The sequence below is a fragment of the Peromyscus maniculatus genome, chromosome 2 (assembly GCF_049852395.1).
Source record: "Peromyscus maniculatus bairdii isolate BWxNUB_F1_BW_parent chromosome 2, HU_Pman_BW_mat_3.1, whole genome shotgun sequence".
NCBI lineage: Eukaryota > Metazoa > Chordata > Mammalia > Rodentia > Cricetidae > Peromyscus > Peromyscus maniculatus.
The window spans coordinates 107,238,613-107,265,635 of NC_134853.1; the positions used below are offsets into that span (position 1 = coordinate 107,238,613).

At 43.8% G+C, this 27,023-nt stretch overlaps 1 protein-coding gene across 6 annotated transcripts in view; it reads left to right on the plus strand.

The window, feature by feature from the left end:
- The window catches only part of Adamtsl1 (ADAMTS like 1), a 933,106-nt gene that overhangs the window by 810,889 nt on the left and 95,194 nt on the right, over positions 1 to 27,023 (plus strand). For all 6 annotated transcript variants that reach the window (XM_076564473.1, XM_076564474.1, XM_076564475.1 and 3 more), the window contains 4 exons: positions 5,620 to 5,830; positions 20,190 to 20,369; positions 24,785 to 24,938; positions 25,741 to 26,866. In XM_076564473.1, coding sequence (XP_076420588.1) covers positions 5,620 to 5,830; positions 20,190 to 20,369; positions 24,785 to 24,938; positions 25,741 to 26,866 — 1,671 coding nt within the window. The remainder of the gene's footprint in view (positions 1 to 5,619; positions 5,831 to 20,189; positions 20,370 to 24,784; positions 24,939 to 25,740; positions 26,867 to 27,023) is intronic.

The following is a 27,023-nucleotide window of genomic DNA, read 5'->3' on the forward strand; positions in this document are numbered from 1 at the left end:
ACCCACCACCCCCACAGCTTCCCAGAGTTTTCTTGAGTGCGAGCAGCAGGAAATATTAGATAGAAGGATTTATAGCGGAGAATCTTGTGGAGATAAACAGATAGAAAATAAAGGATAGCCTCGAGAGGGCCTGGAACCTATTCCAACGGGCCCCGACTGTCTCTGGTCCAGGGTTTTTATAGAGACGCCAAGGGGTGGAGCAAAAGACCTCCTCCCCCAGCACAGCCAAGTGCAGACCATCTCAGACACCTGCACTCAGGCCCGTGGTCCTGATCATCCTCTATTCGGACCTGCTAGGTAAAGCCACGAGGAACCCCAGAACAGGCTCCCACAGGGGAAGAGCTTGGTCCTGACCCAACTTGATGTGCCATGCTTTGTTGATGCCCATGGGAGGCCTGCTCCTTTCTGAGAGGAGAGACTGAGGAGGAGTGGATGGGGAGTGGGGTAGATATGAGCGAAGAGAAAAGGAACATGAGGAAAGGAAGGGGAAATTGTGGTCAATATGTGAAATAAATGAAAAAATTAAATTAATAAAAAATGAAATACAAAAAAGGAAAGAGAGAGAGAGAAAGAGAGAGAGAGAAAGGGCACCACTGCAAGTGAATGATCCTGATGCCTGCAGCCAGTGCTGTGGCCACTCAGGATGCATCCTGGGCACCTACTGTGTTCCAGGCACCATGCTAATGCTGAGGTTGCAGGGCTTTGGTTTCCTGGAGCTGTGCTAACAAAGTGTGAGAAAGAAAGAAGAGGCTTACAGCAGCAGAAATGTATCACCACCCTTTGGAAGCTAAGCTCAAATGTAAATGAAGGTGCCAGCCTACCTCATCGAGCTCCTTGCTGGCAATTTCTGGCACTGTCTGCAGCTTCATGATTCCCTCCTCTGCCTCTGCCATCACATGGAATCCAATGACACTGGATAACTGTGTACCCTGCTCTAGCAGGATGGCTTTACTATGAGACAGTCTTCCTGGAGAGATGTGAACCGACATCCACTCACCCCAAAAGCATAGACACCATCAAAGCCCAATTTAGTGAATCAATGAGTTTTACTTGGGTTATTTATAGGAATATGTGTGACAGGTTATTTACAGGAGCAGAAATGACTCAGATAGCTACCTCACCAAAGCCTACCCCAATATGGGCGACATCACACAAAAGCTAAAAACCTGGAGCACACTGCACAGCCTGCAGGCAGCTGAACAAGTTGAAGGGTGGCCTTTTCACCTGGCTCGGTTTGTCTGAGCCTCTTCCACGCTGCTCAGCCACTCTCTTTTTCTTCTGGGCAGTTCAGCTGGTCTCTGCTGCTTCCTGGCACCTGGGTTTGTCTGAGAATCTTCTTTGCAGCTTGGCTTGTCTGAGAGTAGCTCTTAGCAGTTCTTAGCACTTTCTATAAGCCTGGGGAGGGAGGAGCAAAGTGAATCCAGTCTGCTTCTGGGACTTTCCGGAGCTGTTTTGAATTGTTTACTTCCTGCCCTAAGAAGCTCCCCTGCAGCAGATGGAGTGTTTCACCTCTCTGTAAACATCCTGCCTTAAAATCCTGCTGTTTTACCCCCTCCCCAAGTTTCCCTCTGAGAAAGAAGGCTTTAACCTGGACGGAAACTGCTACATGCATGGTGGTTTAACTGTGGAATGTTCCCCACAGGCTCAGGTGGTCCCTAGCAAGTGGCGTTATAGAACCTTTCAGACATAAGGCCACTAGAGGTGTGCCTTGAGGATTATAGTCCAGCCTCACTTCTGGTCTCAGCTCTCTGCCTCCAGTCTGCAAGTGAAAGACACCCCAGCTGCACGCTCACCTTCCCTACCCAAATGAACTGTATCTCACGAAACCATGAGCCAAAATAAACCTCTCCTCCCTTAACTTGCTCCTATTGGGTATCTAGTCAAGGCAGCAAGAGAAGAAAGAAACTACTGCATCTAGCATGGGCCATCTGAAGTAATTATGTCTGCAATGAGCCTTTCCCACCTAGCATCATACTCTGTCCTGCTGTGGGTTAGAAGCCCAATATATCTGTTGGGGAGATGCAATTCCATGTAGAACAACTGACTAAACAAATTAGACACAGCCACATGTTCTGTTCAAGACAACAGCCTGAGTTGAGGTAGTGATATTATTATAAGTATGTTGAATCTCCAAAGAAAAGAGTATTAAGAGACTGTATGGATGGAGAATTTTACTCAGTGGAAGAATGGACATTGTAAATGGAGATGAACAGATGAGCAAAATCACCCAAGAAAGGGGTAGAAGAGGCTCATGTCCAGAGTTCAGCTCTGACCTCCTCAGTACTAGGCTTATGCCAGGCTGGACCCAATACCCCAACGGAGGCCTACAATGTCCCCCATACTGTCAGCCATAGCTAATCATGCCCCAGCTGGCTTCTACTGGAGGAGCCCCTCTCTTGGGAATGGCCAAAGGCATAAGGCTCAAAGGTTATCATCAGCCTGCCAGATCTGCAGCCCACAATTACAGCCTCTGTGTAGAAGAGAAGCAGGAGAGAGTCTGTGCTTCCTCCCTTTTTTGGCCAAAGTTGATTAAAATATTTTTGACCCAGAAACAGCCAAGTGCTTACTACACAGATAGCTTCTGCTGACCTCCTTCCTGGAGAATGTATAATGTACTTTACTGGGCAGGCGGTTTCTCCAGCAGTGTTCAGCTGCCCTCACAGCTGCCAAAATTCCTCTGCTTCAAGGACCTAGTTGTTGAGTTTCTGCCAGGAGTGAAGCAAGAGCAGGGGACGAGGGTACAAGCTTTAACCTTGAGACAGCATTGACTACAGAGGCAATTCCTTTATGAGACATGTGGAGAGTGGGTTTTGCCTTATGCCCACGCTTAAGCGTTTCACTTGAAGATCGGGCATGGGGCGATGCCTTTTCTGAACGTACACAGGAAAATGTGCACAAATCCCAAGTGTGCAGCTTGGTCCAGTGAACCTTTTCAGAAGGTGGAGCCAGGTCCTGCACTGAGATCGCAACACCATCTAGAAGGCCCACCCACTCCTTTCGGGTTCCCACCCACCAACGGCGACTCCCTTCCTGACTTGTAATACCATAGACTTTGAAGTTCGAGCTTGTGTAAGTGAAACTAAACAGTGTGAAGCTTTGTGCTTGGGGCCTCACTCCCTTATTTTCATGTTTGTGAGACTTGGCAATGGTGTTGCTTGTTGCTAGAGTTCATTGTCGTTGCTTTATGACAATTTGTTTATTCACCTGCTGATAAACATTGAAGTGTTTCCCAGTCTGGGCTACTATGCATGGTACTTCTATGAACGTTCTCTGGGGGAACAGATATATATTGGGGAGGGATAGATACTTGTATATAATTATCTTTTGTTATTTAACAACTGCACCCCCCCACCCCAACCTAGGAGTTTGCAAGACTAAATAGTTGTTATCTCTGATTGCTTACTTGAATAAGGAATTTGGAAGCAGTCTGGAGAGGTGGACCTGGCTCTGCCCCTGTCTGAGGCTGAGGTCATCTGAAGCTGGCCTGGGTCGGGGTCATGTGCTTATAAGGCACTTCTCATAGATGAGTGGCAAGTGGGTGGTAGTTGTGGCAGAATACTGCAGTTCTTCAGCTGCAGAATCTCTCCTCAAGACTGTGCTCATGACATGGTGGCTTCCTTCCTCACCGCAAGGAAGCCATCAGACAGAGCAGAAGCAGAAACTACCCCCTGGATGATCTAGCCCATGAGGTCACACAGTCTCACTTCTGCCTCATTCTGCTCATGGGAAGTGAGACTCTGGAAGTCCAGCCCTCACTCAAGAATCCAGCTTAGAAGGAAAGAGTCATAAAGGATGTACACACTCATCTCAAACCCGCATATTTTAAAGCTAGGACTAGATTGTGCTGGGGGCCCATAAATAAAACATTTATAGACATTCAAACAGGAATCCATACGATATGTGTTCAGCCCACCTCTTCTGTTTAAAATTTTGTGAATGGTATAGGAGATTTTTGAGATATTTCCTGGAGACAGCATTATACAAATAGGAAATACTAAGGCTTTGGTGTCAGTTATCACCAAGTAGGTTTGAATCCTGGATTTACTACTTAATTACAAGTACTTGAGTACTTCAGCCATGTCAGTTCTCAATTTCCTCCAACTATAAAATCAGGGAAATCAATGAAACCTATCTTTCTGGAGGTAACTAAATACAATAGGTTTACATGCCCTCTATGATGGTAGATTCCTTCCTTCTGCCAATGTATCAGGAATTTATTAGGCATCTCCACGAACCACCTAGATGGAGCTCCAGTGGACTCTGAATGGTGTAAACCACACTCCAATACAGGCCCTATCTGAGGTGATAGACACTGTAACAGGGCCCCTGAAAGGCAGAAAACCTATAATCCAGTTGAGAAAAATGACCCATGCCTGGAACAAATATAAATGCATATGTCATAGAAATAGAAGACATTCTGAAACAGGAAGAAAGGGCAAAAACTATTCCAAGACCCAAGTTCATTTTGAAAAAAAAAAAAAAAAAAGATGGTACTAGAGGGCCATGGGGGATAAATGGAAATAACAAAGGAGTTGATTGTAGTTATTGCTCATCATAGTGTTGATGAAGGGAAGAAAGGAAGTAGGTAGGAGGTTAGAATATCAAGAAAAAAGGGAGTTTCTACTCAGTGTTGCAATCTGGTGAAAATCATGAAGGCTAAAGATTTTGGAAACAATTTTCTGGGCTCACTGGAAAACCTTGACAGGCCTAGCTACTGAAGGGCGCCCCACTGTGTTTTCCATGGCTGGCACTCATTTACAGAACCTGTGTGTCTCAGATTGTGAACAGAAGACCTAAAGCTGACCATTAGAGAACACTTCTGAGTCAGAGTCCAGGCAACTGAACTTTGTCCTTATTGATGGAATTTTCGGGGGACTAATCGACAGGGAAAGGCAGTGGGGTAGGTTTTATAGGCCCTTAGCTCTCCATAAACGTACTTCTCAGGGCATGGCCATTTGGAACCGGCCATTCATGCACTGGGCTCATCTGTGTATTTGACGTCTACGTCCAGATAATGAGCCCCTCGCTCCTTACTTCTCTTCAAAAAGACTGATCTATTTTGCAGCCTCTGCTTCTGTTACATTGTCCAGCTCCAGGCAGTGATGATATTTATACATAAGACAGAGACATCTCTGTGCTATGATGGAAGTTTAAAGGAAGTTGGAGCCAGTGACCTTTCACTTTGAAGGCAAAGAATAAGAAGCACAAATGTTTCATCTTCCACGTAGTGGGGGCCAGAGAAATGAGCAGCAAAGTGTTTTCTATCCTTGCTAGCCACTATTGAAAATACAATTCCTAAATCCTTTATGTATATAACTTACCCCTCATCTAGCATCCCCCGCCACCTGTTTTGATGAGGTTTTTATGTTCTGTAGAGATAGACACAGTTACAACCTTTACTAGTTATTTTGTAAATAAATATTGGCTGGCCTGTGGGCTTCTTTCCTTTATTCTAAATGAGCTCTAAGCATGAAAGAGATGGTAGGGTTTGGAACTCAGGACCCAATCCCTAACCAAACGTCTTGGAGAACCTTCCCCATACCCAGTGAGGGGTTTTGATTGCCTGTGAAGTATTTGTACAGGAACTCAATGAGGCTCTTTCCTATCATTTCTTCTCAGGTGGGAAATTGGCAAGTGGAGCCCATGTAGTCTCACCTGTGGGGTTGGCCTGCAGACCAGGGATGTTGTCTGCTCCCACCTACTTTCAAGAGAGATGAACGAGGTGGTTGTCCTGGCTGATGAGCTGTGTCACCACCCCAAACCAAGCACAGTACAAGCCTGCAACCGCTTCAATTGCCCCCCAGCCTGGTACCCTGCGCAATGGCAGCTGGTGAGTCCTGAAGTTACTTCCAAATGTAGTTTTTCTTGGTAGCAGTGATTCAAGACAAAAGGACACTTTTTCAGAATAACTTAAAGGCATACCTAAGTTCTGCTATCTCTCCCTTCTTAGTTCTTCTCCAACCTTCCTCAAACTTAGGCCTTTTCATTATAAATACCATGTTCTTTCTACCATGAGATAGCCCAGTATTCTCCAAAAGCACATACCATCCATCTGCGGACCTGAGCATATTCCTGACAGATTGTCACCAAGCAGGAAACCATTTTCAATTAAAGACACTGTGGTAGGTTTTCCATAAAGATAAAATGGTTCTGAATTTATGCCCTTTCTAATTTCTATTTAAAATTCTAGTGGTTGGTTTTTAGGGGTTTTTCTTCTTTATTTTGAGAATTTTGTATATATATACAATGAAATATGATCATATCTACCCCCCATTTCTCCTCCCCAACTTCCCATAGCCCCTCAATATGGCCCCCTCCAATGTCATACCCATATGTGTGTGTGTGTGTATTAAAGTTTATTTACATATATAAAGTTTATATATATAAACCTTTTAAGAACATCCTTACTAAGTTCATCTAAGTTAGAAATGTTGAGCCAATTTCAGATTTTTTAAATTTTTCCTGATCATATGAATTCTAAAAGTCTGAAAATCATAGTTTTAAATCAAGAGATGACAAACTGCAACCTGGCAGCTAAACCTAACCTCCTGCCTTTTTGTAAATAAAGTTTTATTGGAGCACAGACCTACCTATCCTTTTTACATATTGTCTGTTGCTGATTTTTTTCTAAAAGGACAGAATTATGTGCCTGTGACAAAGACCATATAGCTCACTAAAGCTAAACTATTTGCTATCAGCCCCTTTACAAAGTTTCTGGAACACACACACACACACACACACAATCAGCAATGAAAATACAACTGCTCTATTGTAGTATAATATTAAAATTATTATGTCTCAAAATTGAAATGACCTTTGGCATGCCTCTAAAGAACACAAAAAGTTTTAAATTGGTTGTTTGTATGAAATCTTATTTTGCAATTTGTTCCTCATTAGGACATCAGACATAGCTTTAAAGTAACAACAATAGTCACACAAGTAAGCCTGACATTTGGAAGGAATGTACAGCCCTGTTTGAGCCCATTGTAACTCTAGAAGTGTCCCAGTCAGAATGGTAAATTTCATAGTCATCCAGCTGAGGAGAGAGGATAGCCGCCTGTTACCCTTCCCTTACAGCTGAGAGATGGTCTACTGGCTCCAGGCAGCCAAAAGTCTTCCATGTTTCTTTCTTCTTCTCCCTGGCTACTACATAACGATAATTTAGTAAACACGAAACAGCAATGAGTGAGCAAAATACTCCAATAGGGTCAACACTTTGTATCTGTAGTTTGCATGCCCACAGATTTAACCAGTATAGGCCAGACACTTTTTACTTAGGCCTGTGACGTTTGCATCTATACTGAACATGTACAAACTTCTTAAAAATTTCTTAATCAATACATGATATTTGTGTTTTATTTGGTATTATAAATAATGTAGAGACAATTTAAACTATATAGGAGGGGTTATAGAAATATCATATCTTTTTATATTAAGACTAGAGCATCCATGTACTTGTGGTCTTAGCATTAAATCTTAGAAGCATCTAGAACCAGTCCCATCCAGATCATGAGGAATAGCTATTAAAAAAAAAAAACTAAAAATAAACATTGTCCATGAATTTCCTTTAAAATCTTGTATATGTTATGGTTGAGTCCATTAATCCCATGCTACTCTGCAATAGTTTTTGGAAGTCAAGTGGATACAATATATTTTGAACAGCTATGAACTAGTACAGTACTAAGAAATACACATCATTCTACACGGATTTGAAGTTAATTCTCACAACAACCCCATAATATTATCCTCATTTTAGGTTTGAGGAAACTAAGAATTATGCAAGTTGCAAATTAAGGGGTGGCCTTCACCCCACTTTTTGTGACTTTAAGACCTATGGTTGTATGAGCAAGCACATATGAGCACTTTTGTTTTGTGAAAGATACAACTGTGGTCCAGATGAGCAATGCATCCTACATGAGAACCTGGGTCTTCCTGACTTGCATTGAGCTGTTCCCAACTGGAGAAAGCTATTGGCCTTAAGCTGTACTATTGATTCATGCCAGGAGAAAAAAAGTGAGAAATCTGCTCACATCAGTTTCCACTGTTCAACTTCTAAGTCTCTGGATTATGGGTAGCTTGTAGTTTGTCATTATGTGAAGAGTACTTTGTGAATAGTGTTTATTCTATGACAAAATGAATGATTATACACAGAGCGCCTCCCTACAGGCCATGAAATTCTGGCTTTGTATCTCAGTGATATATTTGTGTGCAGTTATGGATCATAAAGTAGTCTTTGTAGCAGCTTTCAGGGGAATGCTGCCTTCCTCTCAATAGCCACACGTGTTGCTGAATAATGATCTTGGCCCAGTGAGTTTTCCAGTTCTTAGTGCACATCCCACATGCATGGCTTTGCTGCCATTGCCAACCTCATACCCACAGCATCCATTTTTACACAGCAGAGTCCATCTACCTTGACCTAAGAAGACATGAATTTATTTTGAAAGCCTATTCAGTTTCCTTCCACTAGCAAAACCTTTAGGGATGAAACAGGTTTAGGCATATTTTTCAAATCAGGAAACTAATACTAAACACCTCTTCAAGTTTATCCAGTTGGCTAGTGATTTCACTTAAGTATATCCTTGTATACCAAGCTTAATAATTATCAAAAAGTATTTTAATACAATAAGAAATAAAGAATTTGAAAGCCACAGTGAGTATAGCCTCCAGAGAGTGTCCTTTAATAGTTTGATCATTGGCCACTTTTGCAATCTAGTTAAGCTTAGCAGAAATATTTTTCTTCCATTGCTTTCTAGAACCTTCTTGAGGTGAGCTCTTAAATATAATCAACTATTACTGACCACTTCTGAAATGGAAGTCATTGTTTTTGTTGTGTGTGGAGTAAGTTAAAAGTAAGTTCAGGAATCCCTGAGCTACAGGGCTATGGTCTCAGGACACCATGAGTTAGGATATCAGCTATTGACACCCCCTTGCCTGATCAGTCCTATGATGGCTCAGCGGTCTTAGGTGGGACAAAGGAACCTGGAGTGTAGTCATGGTCCTCACTGGCCAGCAGTGGTCTGCCAAGGGCTCCTTTCAGCACCCAGCCTGCAGCCTATGTTTTTTTTTTTTTAATGAAAGAACAAGAGATGGGGGTTTCAAATCCTTCCTTTAAAACTGAGAAGCAACCTGATGGACAGCCTGTTTGAGTGGAGAAAGTCTTCCTCCTTTGTGTGTGATCTCAGGGTCACTACAACCGTATATGTATGTTTCTGTTCCTAGAAAAGTAAAAGTATTATATAAATTGCCATCTGCTAGATGGGAACACAGCATCCTTTGTTCTTTGTAGAGCGTTTGTCTAAAATTGGCTAATAGCCAATATTTTACATTCTGCCGCTCTGGAGGGGAGCAAGCATGGACTCCCAGTATCTCTGTTAAATGTTTGTTTTAGACAAAAGCAGAAATCTAATTCTAGATTTAGTTGTCAGAGACCCATCTCTTAGTATAAAGCCTTTACATTTTAATATTTGGTCTTATGTAAAGAATTGATTTGGCTGGGTAATGATGGCACACGCCTTTAATCTCAGCACTCAAGAGTCAGAGGCAGGCAGACCTCTGTGAGTTTGAGGCCAACCTGGTCTACAGAGCAAGTTCCAGGACATCCAGGACTACACAGAGAAACCCTGTCTTTGGGAGGGGGGTGGATAATTAACTTGATATTTATTTTTATCAATTTAGCTTGAGAATGTTGCCAGTATATATTTAATTTTTTATTATTTAATTTTCCTTGCATTGGTCCACTGTATCTTTTCTAGTGTATTAAGTTCTTTCTCATCTTCATCTTTGGTGTTGTCTGCAAACAAGTATTATAAATCACACAAGAGATGCGCTCACCCTGGAGAGTTATAGCACCATGACTGAGGGTCACTGGCAGGTACTACCACATTAGCCTTGAAACACTTTGATCATGGCCATCCTCCACTAGGATGGTGTTCAGAAACTCATCGTAGCCAGATATGTCCGATCCTGTCGGACCCACATGTCCCTGCCCATCTGCCCCTGCCCCACCTCTAGTCACGGCTACCATCTGGCTGCCATCCATCTCCTGCACTGCTGCCTACTGCTTACGTGTGTCCATTGTCCCGTTCCCCGCCCCCCCCCCATGTCTGTCAGAACCTAGCAGGAATCTCCTCCCTCTGCCAGATACATCTCCCACAGGGAAGCTATAGAGCTATCACTGAACAGCTTCATCCTTACCTGGCCAGGTGACTCCTAGCTTAGATGCTAAGGGCAATGAAGGAGGACCCCTGATACCTAATGCAGGTGGATAAAGCAGAGAGGAGGAGGAGGAGAGGCACCTGCCAAGGCTCCTAGGTTCATTTATTGGATCCTTGCTTTACTCCAGGAGCTGCCCCTCTTTAACATTGTTATTACTATCTGACAGTTTCATGGGTTTGTATAATGAACTTTAGTCTTCAGCCCCACTCCCCTCTCTCCTCCCCTCCCTCTCCCACTTCAACCTTTCTTCCCAACAAGTACCGGAGCATCCCCAGTGTCTCCAGCACAGCTCCCAGCACCTGACGTGCTTACCACACAGCCCTCCTCACCTGGCTGTGTGATGTTATTAACATCCACTTCACAGACGAGGCACTGGGAGCCTGGGAGCTGGGCATGCACTCCAGATTTATGTGGGATGGTTCATTCTGCCACTTACTGGGAGCCTGGGAGCTGGGCATGTACTCCAGATTTATGTGGGATGGTTCATTCTGCCACTTGTACATGCTGCTTTTTAATCCTCTCAGCAACCCTTGGCTCAGGGAAGTTGAAATTGTCCCATCTTGAGTGGCTGGAAATGTAAGGGAGCCTCAAACCCCATTCTTGAATCTGGTATTCAAGGTGCCTTTCCCAAGCTGTCTTATTTACTCTTTACTATTTACTATCTGCATAATTAGACTGTGAAGAAATCTAAGAACACAACTTTAAATCTGCAGTTTACATAAGACTCGGCATCTGTTGCCCATGTTTGGGGCTTTCTTTAATCTGTATATTAGTTTTCTACTATAACACAATTCTGATGTTTTAAAACAATATAAATGTACTGCCTTATCCCAAGTTGGAAATGGGTTTTACTGTCCTAAAATCAATGAGGCAGCAGGCATACTTTCTTTCCTGGGGCTCCAAGACAGGGTTTATGCCTTTTTCTTTTCCATCCTTTATTTTTTTCCTGTTCCCTTTTTCCCCCTTCAGAGTGAATCCCTCCAGACATTGATTCAGTTCTCTTATCCAACCAGACTCTGACCCTCCTGCATCCCTCTAATGAGCACCATGGTGCCTACATCAACAAACCTGGTTATACAGGACTGTTACTGTATTAGCCAAGTCTCTTTGACTAGTCTAAGAAATGTGCTTACCAGTCCCAGGGACTAAGATCTAGAAACTATCCCGGTTATTACTCAGTCAAGTACTCTGCTCAAGTCAGCTGCTCAAGTCAGCTGGCGGAGCACTTAATCTCCAGTGGCACTGGTCCTTTTGATAGATAACCTACCCTCTGCCACCCTCCCACCCCCACATACCATCTGAGGCATCATATGCATATGCATATGCATGCTTTCATTTTATTTGATTCTAAAGATCACATTTTTAAGGGAGCAAGAAAGAGAGGAGAGAGATGCTGGCCGGTTGAACGGAAATGAATCAGTCTGCTCTGGAGCGTCGTTTAGATTCCCCTGCGCTGCAAATGTTTTATGTTCAGAACTGTATCCACCCAAGTGCACGTACATATTGCACACATCTGTGCTGAGAAGATAGGAGCAGTCACCACAAGCCCTCCACACACTCCGCCCCTGGCTTAAAGCTGTGATTAGCTCGCCATTTCCCTGTAAACCTTTCTTTTATCAGGGTCACAATTCAAAAATGCACATAGCTTAGCTGTGTAAAAAGCCATATGAGAGAGGAATCTCTCCTAGTGAAATTAAGGAAAAGGAGAAATGTAATGATAACCATGCTTCAGAAAGTAAAAATTTCATTTTCTAGATTTACACATGCGCATGTGCGCACACACGTATTTTTTGGTCTGGACTAGAGGGCTAAATTCTGTAACAGTAGTCATTAGTTACGTTATATCTCTGTGATTAAAGTATAAATCTATGTAAGTTAGGAGTCATTGTTATGGAAGAGTTTATTCCCTAAAACTGTTAGAATGCTTAATTTGTTTTCAGTAGGACTTTGAAGTGAATATTTACTCCTATCTTTAGAAGCAGCAATAAATGTAGCAGCAGGGAGATCAAAAGTCAGATTTCACATGTGGAATGGTTTTGTTTTTATTTACTAGCAGAAAGCTCTTTGGCTTAATCACTCTGAATCCTGTTGGGTCTGGGTGTCACATCGTAACAGCCTATTTAACCCATAAGTCTCACTGCATAACCCTGTGCTTCTACTGTTAGGAAGACTTAACTCGTAGTAAGCAAACAAAGTATTGCTGGTCTGCAAAATGATACCCTCATTTTAACAGTTTCCCAGTGAGATTTGAGTCCCAGCTTTCCTTTCTCTCTCCACATCCTAACTTAGTGTGGCTCAATTTTGGCCTCTGCTCTATATGGCATTTCCCAGTCTCCTACATTGCTGAATTGCCTCAACCCCCAAAGATCTACAACGCCCCATATGGACCTAGCCACCCTTCCCAGCAAACGTGGCCATTCTCCTTTGATCACTGGCATGGGCTGTCACCGTCTAGCCACTCCCTCTCTGGGAGCTGATGCCCTTCTCAGCCCATGTGTCCTTCACACTCAGGGAACTCTCACGGCCAGTTTAATTCCACTGCCCTCAGCTCATCTTCATCCTTTTCCTTTCTCAGCTCTCTCCCAGAGCCCTGATCCAAGTTCTCACGATCAACAACCAAACTCTTACACACAGAGAATTGTCTTGCATAAACCCCATCGGTACTCGCCAACCTGGTATCAATGACTTCTTAATATAAACATTCTATTGGACCTTGAAAATGCCCTGGGCTGAAAGCCATCAAATAAGGGTATGGCATGCGGTGCTATTTAGGTAAATCTGGCCAAGAAGCCTTTTCTCCATGGACTACTGCTATGTGACAGACATTCCCTGGGTAGATATGAACAAAAATCTACTTACCCCAGGTTGGCAACCAGCAATAGAGCAATGTACTAATACCACTAAAGTCTGATTTGGGTGAAACAATGAGTTCGATTGGGGTTATTTATAGGAATGTGGGTGAAAGGTCACTTATAGAAGCAGAAATGGCTCAACTGCATCATCAAAGTCCACCCCAGCAGAGGTGACAACTCACCAAAGCTGCAAAGTGGAAGCACACTGCACAGCCTGCAGGCAACTCAACAGGTTGGCCAGTGTCCCTTCCACATAGTTCAATGGGTCTGAACTTCTTCCAGGCTGATGGACTGGTCTCTACTTGCAGGAAGTTCAGCTTGTCTGAGAATATCCCTCAGCAATCCTTATGGTTATATATGTGAAGCAGGGAGGGGAGCATAATTAATCTGGTCAATCTCAGGACTTCCTGAAGCTTTTGACTTATTTCCTGAGCTTAACAGCTTTCCTGCAAGATGAAATATTTCACGCCATCCCATCCCCATCCCCACACCTATCCCTTAGAACAGCCAACTGTTTTACCTCTCTTAATTTCTTATCTCTTAACAAGCTTCCCCCAAGTTGGATAGTTTTATCTCAGAGGAAATTGCTACACAGCAAATACCAACTAATATCTTACTGGGCAGGATTCTTTGAAACCTTTGACCTATGCTGCCTAAGTCATTTCCTACAAATTTCATCATGTTAGCCCCCTCTTTAAAACCCTTACTGGTAGCCCATGGTTTTAAGATTATATTCAAAGGCCTTTCACCATCTGCCCCTCAGATGACATTGCAGTCTCATGATCCATATACCTCATCCTCAAGCCTACTCGGAGCTGTGTGACCACATCATAGTACTGCATAACTTGGGTGTCTGCCCAGATGGTTAGATGCTGTCCCCATTCCTATTTTCCTGACTAACTATTCATGTTGCCTCTTCTTCAGCACTGCCCCCAGCCTTCCCATAAAGGTACAGCTGCACTCTTTCAAGTAGTCTCTCCTTGTAAAACTGATCATGTTTTTAAGTAAAATTTTCTCCTTTACTGGATGACAGATCCCAGTAACATAATAACCACTTACATTCATCTAAAATCCCTGGTACCTAACATAGTGCCAGTGGGTACCCAAGTGTTTGGCAAAAGAAAGAATGAGTAAAGAAATGAGTGAAATGAGTTATAAGTGTAATAAGCAACTCATACCATGCTAAACCTGGAAAGCTGACCTTAGAAATAGAAAATAAATGTCATTTTGCATTGGGTGCAGTAATATGGTTTGAAGTACCAAGGAAATGAACTCAACTCTAAATTAAACTACCAAACGAAACATTTTTACAAAATCAGTGCAGGCAGAATTTATTGACATGCTAATCATGGGGAAATCTTTGAAAATACAGGTCACATGAACATATTTCTGCAGAGAAATATAGCTTTTAAGTGGTCTCTTTATTGTATATTTCTTAAATTTCATATAAAAGTAATGAAGCCACAACCTTGCCATGAATCATATATGGCAGCTAATATACGCAGCATAAATGGTGTCTTTATTATTTGTTTTTATTGCATATGTTTTAAAATACCCCTTACCAGAGATTTACCTTTTCATACAAGAATCTGATTTAGATGATGATTCATGAAGACAAATATTTTTCATTTAATTTTATTGAATTTCTCTTGCCTTTTCTCCTCTATAAATATTTCCTTTTTGCATGCTGCCTCTCACTTAAGGAGCTGAAGCCTCACCAAGTCATCTCAACATGGCTACCAAGTTACCATGGATTTTGAAGCCTTTCCTCTCATAAAGTTGCATCTTCCATGATTTTTAGACAGTGATAATGACATTTTTTCACCTATGTAAACACACTGGAGAAATGTATTAAGCAAATATGATGCAAGCCTTAGAAGCAGGACCAATAGATAGATGATCGATAGATAGATAGATAGATAGATAGATAGATAGATAGATAGATAGATGATAGATAGACAGACAGATAGATAGATAGATGATATATAGATAGATAGAGAAAGAAAGAAAGAAAGAAAGAAAGAAAGAAAGAAAGAAAGAAAGAAAGAAAGAAAGAAAGAAAGGAGGGAGGGAGGGAGGGAGGGAGGGAGGGAGGGAGGGAGGGAGGGAGGGAGGGAGGGCGGGAGGGAGGGAGGGAAGAAAGAAGGAAGGAAGGAATAGATAGGTAGATGATAGATAGATAGATAGATAGATAGATAGATAGATAGATAGATAGATAGATAGATAGATAGATAGGAGCTGGTCCTCTCCCATGCCAGCAAAGTCAGAATGCCCCAGTAGAGCCAAATCCCATTGCTGACTGGGGACACAGCTTCCTGTAATGATCAAACAGTCTAATAAAAGAAGAATCTGTCACAGCTGGATGTTTGCTTTACATCTTTGAAACATCTGCATGTAGAGCCTTTTTATTCATCCAATCATCAATTCAGAAAACATTTATGAAGAGCATGGTCTTTGCCAGACACTACACTCTGCACTGGGGAGTACACAGATGGATAATTCCCTTTGCTCAGAAGATTCTTAATCCTAGATATGTTCAGGGAGGCAGAGGAAATAGCAAACACATGAACTATGAGCCTTTATGGAGGAGATAAGGTACCCATCCTAAGTCAGGATGTGGTGGAAGGGAACCATTTGCCAATATGCACAGAGATAGAGGAGGCTTAGCAAAGGAGTAGCTGCAAGCTGGGCTCTCTAAGGATGCCTAAGAAGTTTATGAATGAGCAAGGAGCTGCAAGGCATAGTGAACAACATGACCAAAGGCCTAGGCAGAATGTCTGTTCCCAGAGAAGGATGAATTGTCTATTGCAACTAGCACCCTAACACATGGTAGAGTATCAAAGAATGTACCAGAAAGATCAACATAGTCTAGTGTATGAGATCTGGCATTCACAGAAGGCACCGCTAGGCACAGTGGAGGAATGCCATGAGGAGAGTAAAATCCTATAGAATAATGGTTCTCAACCTTCCAAGTGCTGTGACCCTTTAATACAGCTCCTCATGTGGTGACTCCCAACCATAAAATTGTTTTTGTTGCTACTTCATAACTATAATCTTGCTACTGTTATGAATGTAGTATAATTGTAATGTAAATATATATTTTCTGGTGGTCTTACACGATCCTCCAATGACCCCCCCCTCAATGAGCCATGACCCACAGGCTGAGAACCACTGCTCTAGTGGTTTATTGAATTGTATCTCACCACAAAAATCACTTAAAGTCCAAAAGAAGGCAAATGCTAGGTCAACAGTGCCTATCAGTAGGACAGTATTTGTCTAGCTGATGTAAGGCACTAGAAAAAAAAAGCCAAAATTTAGAGACCACATACTTTTATTCTAATCAAAACCAAAGACTCCAGAAAAGCTTTTAGAAGGAACTAAAAGTCATTGGCTCCATGACAATTAGCACGTGTTCTCAAGATGACCACATATGGTCTGGCAGTTCATTTGTTTAGGACCTGTGTTCAGATAGAGGCTATCAACTCAGAAATCGAAAAAACTTAGGCAGAATGTAAGTAACTAGAGTTTTCCTGCCTTGCCCACAGTCAGGACAAATCTTTGTCACCCACTAGACCCACAGCTGCTCAGACCCAACCAAGTAAACACAGAGACTTATATTGCTTACAAACTGTATGGCCGTGGCAGGCTTCTTGCTAACTGTTCTTAAAGCTTAAATTAATCCATTTCCATAAATCTATTCCTTGCCATATGGCTTGTGGCTTACCAGCATCTTCACATGCTGCTTGTCATGGCGGCGGCTGGCAGTGTCTCTCCCACTCAGCCTTCCACTTCCCAGAATTCTCCTCTCTCCTTGTCCCGCCTATACTTCCTGCCTGGCCACTGGCCAATCAGTGTTTTATTTATACAGAACGATATCCACAGCAGCAGAACAAGTTTCTAGGGTCATCAAAATATAACTAGAGTACTTTAGGGTGCTGGTGTCCAAACACAGACCTTGGGCTAACTCCTACCAATCAAGGATAGTCACAGGGTGGAAGCTAAGAATTGCATTACAAAGCAACCCTCCATTGAAGACATCAGAATCCTGGGTCTCTTGGCCTTAAGGAGAGGTTGGAGTTAATCCCCTCAGTTCTGCAAGCAGAGAGGAGATGCTGCCCTCCCAGGAAGATAGGCTGACCTTAGGCCTATTCTGCCACTGTGTCTGCTACTCAGCACGACTTGTTGAACGTCACACTGACTGGAAATGAACCAGCTCGAGCATCTGTGTGGCCCCAATTGTGCAGCTTCATCTCTCTGAGCCTTCATTTCTCTATCTGTCACATGAGAATATGATTTACTTAACAGAGTGTTTACCAAAGGTTGTTATTCCAACTGTAATTTTGGAAAATACACACACACACACACACACACACACACACACACACACATTTTACTGTGGGACTCAATAGGATTATTTTCATTTTGAATTTTTTAATTTTTCAATATAAAATAAAAAGTTGTTCACCATTATTCTGGACCATTTGAAAGGCTCTGTTTAGAGCCCTTCTAGGCAAAGTCTATAGCCCTTATAATATTACACAATACTCTGTGGCCTCAAACCATTCACAGTGCAAAGAAATCATACATGAGCCCAACAGTGGCCTCCCTACGTCCCAGCTTTGGCTCTGTCACACAACAGGATTATCTAGCAGAGAATGACCTATGAAGTCATGTTTAAAAAAAAAAAAAAAGGTACTAGTTTGTACTAAATAAGTAGTTAGTACATACATTCTAGAATTTCTCATATAATAGTCTAAAATTGGGCTTGGGCATTAGCACTGTTTCAAAGCTCATGTTGAGACATTCCTGGGATCTTTCTCTAGACTCCTTTCTCTCATTCCTTGTGATCGCCATTGAAAGAAGTAGGAAGAGGGTAGAGTAGGATAAAATAGGTAGTGCTTATTATAGAGCAGGATAAGGTAGTCTAGGGTAAGAGTGGTGCAATGGCCGGAGGGACCACTGCAGAGGAAAACATGCCCACAGTGTCAGAGTGGACAACGGCCATAGACCATTGTATCAACCTACATTTTTAAGCTGGAGCCCAACGAGATGGCTCAGCCAGTAAAGACACTTACTGCATAATCCTTGTAACCTAAGTTCAATTCCAAGAAGCCTCTTAAAAGTGGAAGGAAAGAACTGATTCTATTAAGTTGCCTCTGGACTTCCACATATGTACCATAGTATGCATACCTGCACACACACACCACCACCACCACCACCACCACCACCACCACCACCACCATACCACACAAGTAAATAAACAAATACTTTTTTTAAAGTTTCTAGAACTCTGACAGGTTTCCTGAAGGTTGTTTAGCTGTCCGGTGATTGACACGCCCACTGGACTGACTTTATTTCTTTTTCTTTTTTCTTTTTTTATTATTGTATGTGTATGGATGCTTCGCCTGCACATTTTTCTATACACCACCTGCGTGCAATGCCCAAGGAGGCCAAAAGATGGTGTCAGATTCCCTGGGACTAGAGTTACAGATAGTTGTGAGCTTCCGTGTAGGTACTGGGAATCAAACCCCAGGTCTTCTGGAAAAGCAGCCAGTATTCTTAACTCCTGAGCCACCTCTGCAGTCCTTGACTTGATTCTTATAAGAGAAGGCAACAGTCTGAAGCCATTCTTTACCCTCACTGGATAATAATCTTCTAAGGCTTGGAGCCCCTGGGACCAGGTTTCCATAGTCATCCATGAATGGCCTTCCTGACTGGACTCGGGTCCTATTCCTCTGACTAATGGCTAGCGTCCCCCAGCTCTTGTCCTCGGTATCTGAGCAGTTGATTGGGGTGGGAGTAGGGACACGTTTCAGCCCTAATATCTGACCAGCCACCTAACAGGACTGCTGCCAAGGAGGGGGAACCATTCTTTCAATGCAAACTCACAGCTTTTGAACCCAGACTTAGTGTCTCAACAAACCCAAGGACAGCAAATGAAAGACTAGAGACTGTTTCTAAGAAACCAGAAAGTTCCCTGAAATGTTTGGGATGAACTTCACCAAGCTAGCTAAGCCATGGTTTGGTATATATTAGGTAGGGTTATATATGGCTGGTGTAACGGAAATCTCAAAATGACAGTGGCTTCAAAATGTAGAAAGGTATTTCGTATAAGGAGAAGCGGGCAGGGCTTCCCAGTCAAGAATAAAGCCTGTTCTGTCTTTTTTTACGTATCACATGGAAGCCACAATTTTCATACACTGTGCCCATTCCTGTCAGCAAGGAATGAGGAGAGAATGCTGATCTCTCTCTAGATGAAGTCTTTGAAGTTGCACACGTCCATCTGTTTATGTCCCATTGGTCATCATTTAGTCCAGTGGCTGTGTCTGTCTTCAAAGAAGTTTGCCAAATATAGCCTATACAGGAAAACCATGTACCACGCTAAAAACTGAGGGCCCTTAAAAGGGAAGGGAAAAATACTTGGAAAAAGCCAACCATCTCTGCCTCAGGAGACCTCATTCCTGCCTCAAGCAGCCAGATTATAACTATTAAGTTCCATGTAAACAAAGTGTTTTACTGCAGTCCCTCTGAAAACCACTGACAGAAGGCTATTTTTCTTGCATACCAGATTTCAGTGGCTCTGGCTCCCAGTGCCATTAGAAATCGCCAGTCCAGATGAGTTCTTCAGAAAGCCGGCCCCTAAATCTCAGGTTGCCCAGTGTGGTTGAGTGAGTGCTCCCACATGGGGGAGAAGACAGTCCTCTCTCGAAATTAATTTTGGGGGGTTAGTTCCGATGGCAGGAGGTCGCTCTTGCTCGTTCTGGAAGCAGCACAAGTTATTTTCATTGGATCATAAATACATTGAACACTTTATTATACTAACCTCTTAAACCAGTTCTCTTGAGTGGCTGCAAATCACAGTTCAGGGGCAAATTTCTAAGATTCCAGGGCTCCTGAATTCCTGGATGCTCAAGTTAAATACCTGAGATTATGAGTAGGGAGTTACCAAAAACTTTGCTACCAAAAAAAAAAAAAAAAAAAAAAAAAAACTTCACTACAAAGACAAGAAACAAAACCCTTTGGCCTGACTCCTGGTTTGTCTTAGAAAAAAAAAAGAAAAAAAAACTTTTTCTTTCCTCAACCAAGAATAAGGTGGAGGTCTGACCCTTTTTGCTTCCCCAGTGTTCCAGGACCTGCGGAGGAGGAGTTCAGAAACGTGATGTTCTTTGCAAACAGCGAATGGCTGACGGCAGCTTCCTGGAGCTTCCGGAGACCTTTTGTTCAGCCTCCAAACCAACCTCCCAGCAAGAATGCAAGAAGGATGACTGCCCCAGTGAGTGGCTTCTCTCAGACTGGTCGGAGGTAGGTGTGCTCCTCAGGCGGAGAGAACGCAAGTCATGGGAGGGGAGAGAAGTCACCCCAAACACATGCATAGAAAAGAGACCAAAAAGCTCTCCTAACTATGGAATGGCATTCCTAAGGATTTCTACCACTGGATGCATAATGACGAGGCTGTGGGGACCTGGTTTATTATGGGGACATGGTCTATGCAGCCAGCCCTCACCTAAGAAGTAAAAATCAGAAACCTGCAATTATAAATGGGATCCCCTTCAAACAATCCCAGGACTCAGAGTTCTTCACCTCTTTCTCCACCTAGCCCCATCCTCCCGACACTCCCACCCCTCCCAGATGTTTCCAGTCTCCGCTCAGGAAGGGCAAGACCTCCCTAGTTCTTCTCTTCCAAGTTACTGGACAATAAAGGATGTGATTTATTAGGGAAAGAAGGCCAAGGAAATCCTGCCTCTTTACTGTTAGTTTCCTGACTCTAAAACTTGAACAACTTCCCAGCCAGAGAACTTGATTTCCCCCATTGCCTTGCACTTGGGAAAATGATGGCTCGGTATTCACAGCCCCAGATGGTGCCTGGAGTTAGGGATCCCAAACTTACACCTCCAACTAACCTGCTTCTCTAAGTAAGTCCTGTTCTGATACTGGGATGAATTCAAAGATTTAGCTCGACTGTTTTCACCCCCTAGAATTCCTTTGAGTTGCCTTTAACTACCCAGCTCCAAAGACCTGTTGTGCCTTCCACAGAGAAGTCTTAAAATCATTGCTGTCCAAGCAAATTCAGCCACTACCAGAAAGATTGCTGCATCCAAACCACACACAAGACCTTTCCTATTCTTGAATAGAAGCATTCGGATTGGCTTTCCTGACCCATGGGCTTTTTAGTGCTTAATATGCAACTCACAGTTTGGAGCTGCTGATGGTTGAAATGTGTGTCGCAGAGATGCTTACTTCCAGAAGAAAAAGGCAAGCCACGTAAATTAAGACCCCTGACCTCTCAGCATGGGATTCTTGCTTCATATATTATCAGCCTACTTAGAGTCCATCAGATAGTGCCAAATAAGGGCATTGAGGTTGTGAAGGAATCTAAATCATCATTATTATAATTTACCAGGAAAATTACCTCTGGCTGTGTCTCATCCCAGATGTTTCAAAACAGAAAGGGGAATGGTTGTTTTGTATTTTAGAAACAATTTTTATTTCAGCAGGATACAAGAATGGAAGAGTGGAGAAAGAATGTGTGCATTTTATACCTGGGTGTACAGTCATGTTGGCTGGTGGTTTTTCCAGAAGTCTGTTGATTTGAGTGGCATTATATGTGGTAAAAAATCACAATAAGAAAATCTACACAGGAAAGAGTCCTGGCACATGTGGCTTACCAAGTGGCTGTGGTAAAGACGGCCTCCTGGTAATGCGTCTATAGGGTGATGGGCTCATGGATGATGGACTGTGGAGGAAGAACTGTAGGTGTATAATAATTGCCACCTGCCTCCATCCTCCTGACATTTGTGGTCTTTGGAGGATGTAGGGCACAGAGCACTCAGAAAAGGTGATGCTCTGCCTGCAGATTTGAAAGAAAGGCCCTTGTGGTTTAAGCACCAAAGGGAGGAGCCCACTGAACTGGATCACATTAAGCCAAGCAGACCTTTAGAACAGGGTCTTGTAAGTTAGGCAAACCTGGCTCCAAACCCTCAGTTTCATACCAACTGCATAGCAGAGGGCCCATTGCTTAATCTTTCTTACCCTTAGTTTGACTGTCTGTGAAATGGAGATGACAGGGTCCATCGTGTAGGCAGAGTCTTGATCAAATGAGACATATGAAGTTCTTGCATCTAGTTAAACTCAACTCTTGGTATGATGGTGGCTCTCTACCTTCTGGGCTCATTTTCAGGAGAAAGAAGAAACTAGGTAAACAGTCCACCTCCTTGAGTGACTGAGCCCAGGGCAATAGTCTAAGTCTCCCTCAGGTTTTGTCTCCCTGGGAAGAAGAGGTCATATCTGGGAAACTAGGAGGAGTTAACCCTTATCTAAAATTCTAAGCTATCCAGATTGATGAGTGGAAATTGCAGACACTGAGGAGAGGCTGGGAATGGTGACACATAATCTCCCAAGCACAGGAGCACCTTGGGGCTTCCTGGCTGCCAGCCTAGCTTCAGGGGCGTTAGGTGGAGAATGGAAGATAGGACACTGTACGTGTTCTTCTGGCTTCTACATGTGCAGCGGACAAATACTAGTACACACACACACACACACACACATTTTTAAATCTAAAACAAAATGAGAGCTATGTGGTTGAAGTAGGGGTGGGGTGACACATCTCCAGTGGTAGGTATCCCTGTCACCTGAGAAGCTGCCCCTGCATCATCTCCTCACCACTGGTTACCAGGCCTGAGAGACTCAACATCATCTTAGCTTCCCTACTTCAGAGATGTGGAAATTGATGCTAGAGGTGGTACTAGACTCCTAAAGTCACAGCTGACCTTGGCCTGAAATCTGGCTAGCAGTCTGTTTTTCCACTTGACTGAACTAAAATGGCCATGTTTTAAAGCTATCAGGCTCTTTGCCCCATCCCACCTGACCCTTGGATCTGGTACTGTCATTTACGGTCAAACAGATGTCAGACAGAATCTGGATTCCATAGTCATCAGGCATCAGGTAACACAAGCAGGGATTTGATCTCAACCTGCACTGGTCCTTGACATCTTGAATTTCTTTGGGGGTGGCAGATAGTATAGTCTGTCCCACAGATCAGTGTCATTTCAGCATACTCCCATGTAAAACTTAAAAGTATAAGATAGTTTTCTGTTGTTTTCGCTGTCATGTTTCCAGCGGCATGCTGCCATGACCCAGGTTCAGGTCTTCATCATCTCAAGCCGGGCTGTGGTGGCCCCTCCATTACGTCCTATCTCCCCTCCCCTCTCCTCCGCACAGTGTTGCCAGATTCACCTTCTCAAACACCTCTTTCATCATGTCACTCCCCACTTCACGGCCTCCCATTGCTCTGTGGACCAATTCCAAGCCTGTCTGAAAATGAAAGGTCTCCAAAGTCAGGCCCTAAGTTCCTCTCACATTCCTGCCGCACTCACCTGAGCCCCTTGTCAGTAAAACTGGCTTGCTTTGGCCCCAAGCCTGCACTGGACTTGTGCACTGAATTCTTCTACTTTGTTCTAGGAATTTCTCTGCTTGCCATGCTTATACCTGTTAGGTTTATCCCACTCAGATTCTCCCCATCTTCAAGGCATAGGTCAAGAAATCCCTAGTATACCATCATTTAAGTAACTATTAGTGTTAATTTTATGGTGTCTCAGAACTTGCCTACTACTGTTACACTTTTACTAAATTACTTAACTACCATTTCTTCTATAAACAACTTCATTGACATATAATTGACCTATTATACAATTCAGCTTAGCACACTGTTCTTAAGTTTTGTCTCTTATAACATATATGAGGACCATGTTTCTTTATATGATTGGATAATATTCTATTAGTATAACTAGTTTATACTTTGTTTATCCATACAACAATCAGTAGGCAGTGAGTTGGTTCTACTTCTTGGTTATTAGTAGTTGAATGTTCCTAAATAATGTCAGTGCAGTTGTGAACATTTGCACATAAGTCTTTGTGTGGATGTATACTTTCATTTCTCTAAGGTAGATATGTGCAAGTCGAATAACTGGGTCCTGTAGTACATTTTCCTTATGGACTATTATCATTTATCATTTATCAAAACTAATAAACTCTTTTGCCTGGGAGAGGATGTCAGGGATCATACCATGTTACATTCCCACCAGCAATGTGTGGGGGGGGGGTTCTCATTTTTTTTTCTACAACCTCACCAATACTTATTATTGTTTTTCTTTCTGATATGGTCATTCAAGTATTTGTGCCATGATATCTCATTGTCCTTTTCATTTACATTTCCCTGAAGTCTACTTTCTTTTAGCAATGCATTTGACTTTTGCCTCCTCATTTGAATAACTGCTGCAGAGGCTAGACATTTCACCCCAAACAAAGGAGATCCCAAATGGTTTCTAATGGGAGGCATATCGTTTGTTGGGTTACCATTCTCTTTTCTTGTTATCTCTCATTTAACTCACAAACTTGGGAAATGGAAACAGTGCAGAGAGCTTCGGGTAGCTTTCCAACTACTGAAATACTGAGCTAAGATTTGAACACGGGACTCTGTATTTCTGTGGCTCTAAAGCCTGAGCCATATGTAACTAAGAACAGGATAAGTGGTCATAGGAACCCTTAGAATACAGAGTGTTGGAGGGCAAAGTATGCTGTAAGACAGCTATTCTATACTGCTGTAAAGATTTCTCTTTGTTTGCCAGTACGTCACAGTGAATTTAAGGGACCATACAGAACAACCATGATACTCTAGTTCATTGGGACTTTCATGCATTTATCCTTTCTTCCTCCATCAGTGCTCTGTGAGCTGTGGGGAGGGCACCCAGACTCGAAGTGCCATTTGCCGGAGGGTGCTGAAAACCGGGGCCTCCACTGTTGTCAATTCCACCCTGTGCCCTCCCCTGCCCTTCTCTTCCTCCATCAGACCCTGCATGCTGGCAACCTGTGCAAGTGAGTATGTCAGAGCTCTGAGGGTGGGGATACGGCACCCCATGTAACAGCAGCCATAGCCACCGGACAAGGACCTTCCCTGAGCCCCAGAGTAGTGAGGCATTGTGGGGCAGCAGAGCCTGAGGACCGCTGTGGCTGGAGTGCCCAGCTACAAATGGAAAGGGAATCTTAATCACTCAAGTGTCCAACCTGAGTTCTCTTCTCCCCTGGAAAAACAGCTTGCAAAGGGTAGAGCAAAGGTCCCCTGCTGGCATGCTGAGATCTGGAAACTGGAGGCTGCTCATTGCTAATGAAGTCTAATGTTATCCAGTCTGGGGTTTTAAACTGCTCTAAAAACACTTGTTCTGTATAATATTAATCCCTAAGGTGGTAACACTTCTGGGGTCCCCTCTTCATGTACCTTAGGACCCTGGTTCTTTGCATGGCCCAGAAGGTAGACATTTAACAGAGAAGCGTGCTCCTCCTTGTCCTCTGCCTCTCTTTATGATGCGGATTTCTTCTTTAAATGCTTTTAATGAGAACTGGCTCCAGGCACTTCCACCTCCTGAGTTCCTGTAGGGCTGCCCCACACCACACCTCATTAGCGCTCTGCTCTAGGTTTTGAAGGTGGGGTAGCCTGATGATCCCCAGCTGGTAGCCAACTCCTTTCCGATAAACAGGAGGGAATAAATGACAGCCCTGGCCAAAATCAACAGAAGAGTTCTTCCCCTTTGTCCCTTGCCCTCTCTAGTGGTCCTATCTCACTCTGGTTTTTCCTGCTCTTGGTTCTTTCTCCTTTGGTCTGGCATCTCTCTCAAACCAGGGCCTGGAAGGCCTTCCACGAAGCACAGCCCTCACATCGCAGCTGCACGAAATATATACATCCAGACCCGCAGGCAGAGGAAGCTGCATTTCGTGGTGGGAGGATTTGCTTATCTGCTTCCCAAAACCACTGTGGTGCTCCGGTGTCCCACACGCAGATTCCGCAAGCCCCTCATCACCTGGGAGAAAGATGGCCAGCACAGCATCAGCTCTGCTCACGTCACAGTGGCCCCTTTTGGCTACCTGAAGATCCATCGCCTCAAGCCCTCCGATGCAGGCATCTACACCTGTTCTGCAGGGCCTGCCCGGGAGCAGTTTGTAATTAAGCTCATTGGAGGAAACCGCAAGCTTGTGGCCAGGCCCCTGAGCCTTTGGAGTGAGGAGGAGGAGGCCCTGCCGGTGAGGAAGGCCAATCCAAAGGAGGTCTTGCAAACCCACAAACACCAAAATGGCATCTTCTCCAATGGCAGCAAGGCTGAGAAGCGCGGCCTTACTGCAGACCCTGGGAACCGCTATGATGACATTGTGTCTAGGCTGCTGGAGCAGGGCGGCTGGCCAGGAGAGCTCCTGGCCTCGTGGGAGGTGCAGGACTCCGCAGAAAGGAACGCATCCTTGGAGGAGGATCCCAATACTGAACAGGCCCTCTTGCATCTGCCCTTCACCATGGTGGCTGAGCAGAAGCGCCTAGATGACATCCTCAGGAACCTGTCCCAGCAGCCTGAGGAACTACGAGACCTCTACAGCAAGCACCTGGTGGCCCAGCTGGCCCAAGACATCTTTCGCAGCCACCTGGAGAATCAAGACATGCTTCACAAGCCCTCTGAGCAGAGGTTTCCTCCCGTGGCCATCCCACCTCGTAAACATGTCTCTAGCTTCAGCAGCTCCCTAAGGAGCTCGTCCGGGGAGGCTGGAAGTGGCTCCCGCAGGCCTCACCGCAAGCCCACCATCTTGCGAAAGATCTCAGCAGCGCAGCAGCTTTCAGCCTCCGAGGTGGTCACCCACCTGGGGCAGACTGTGGCTCTAGCCAGCGGGACCCTGAGTGTGCTTCTGCACTGTGAGGCAGTAGGCAACCCAAGGCCTACCATCCACTGGACCAAGAACGGAGAACCGGTTCAGTTCAGTGACAGGTGAGTCTCATAGAACCCTGATCCAAGAAGGGTTGGAAAGAGGAAATGGGTGGAGGGCAGGAATTACCCCCCTAGCTTTCAGACTTGTTTCTGGTAGGTAGTATTAGAGTAAAACAAAGCATTTAATGTCTCTAAACAATATACTATCTTCTTTATA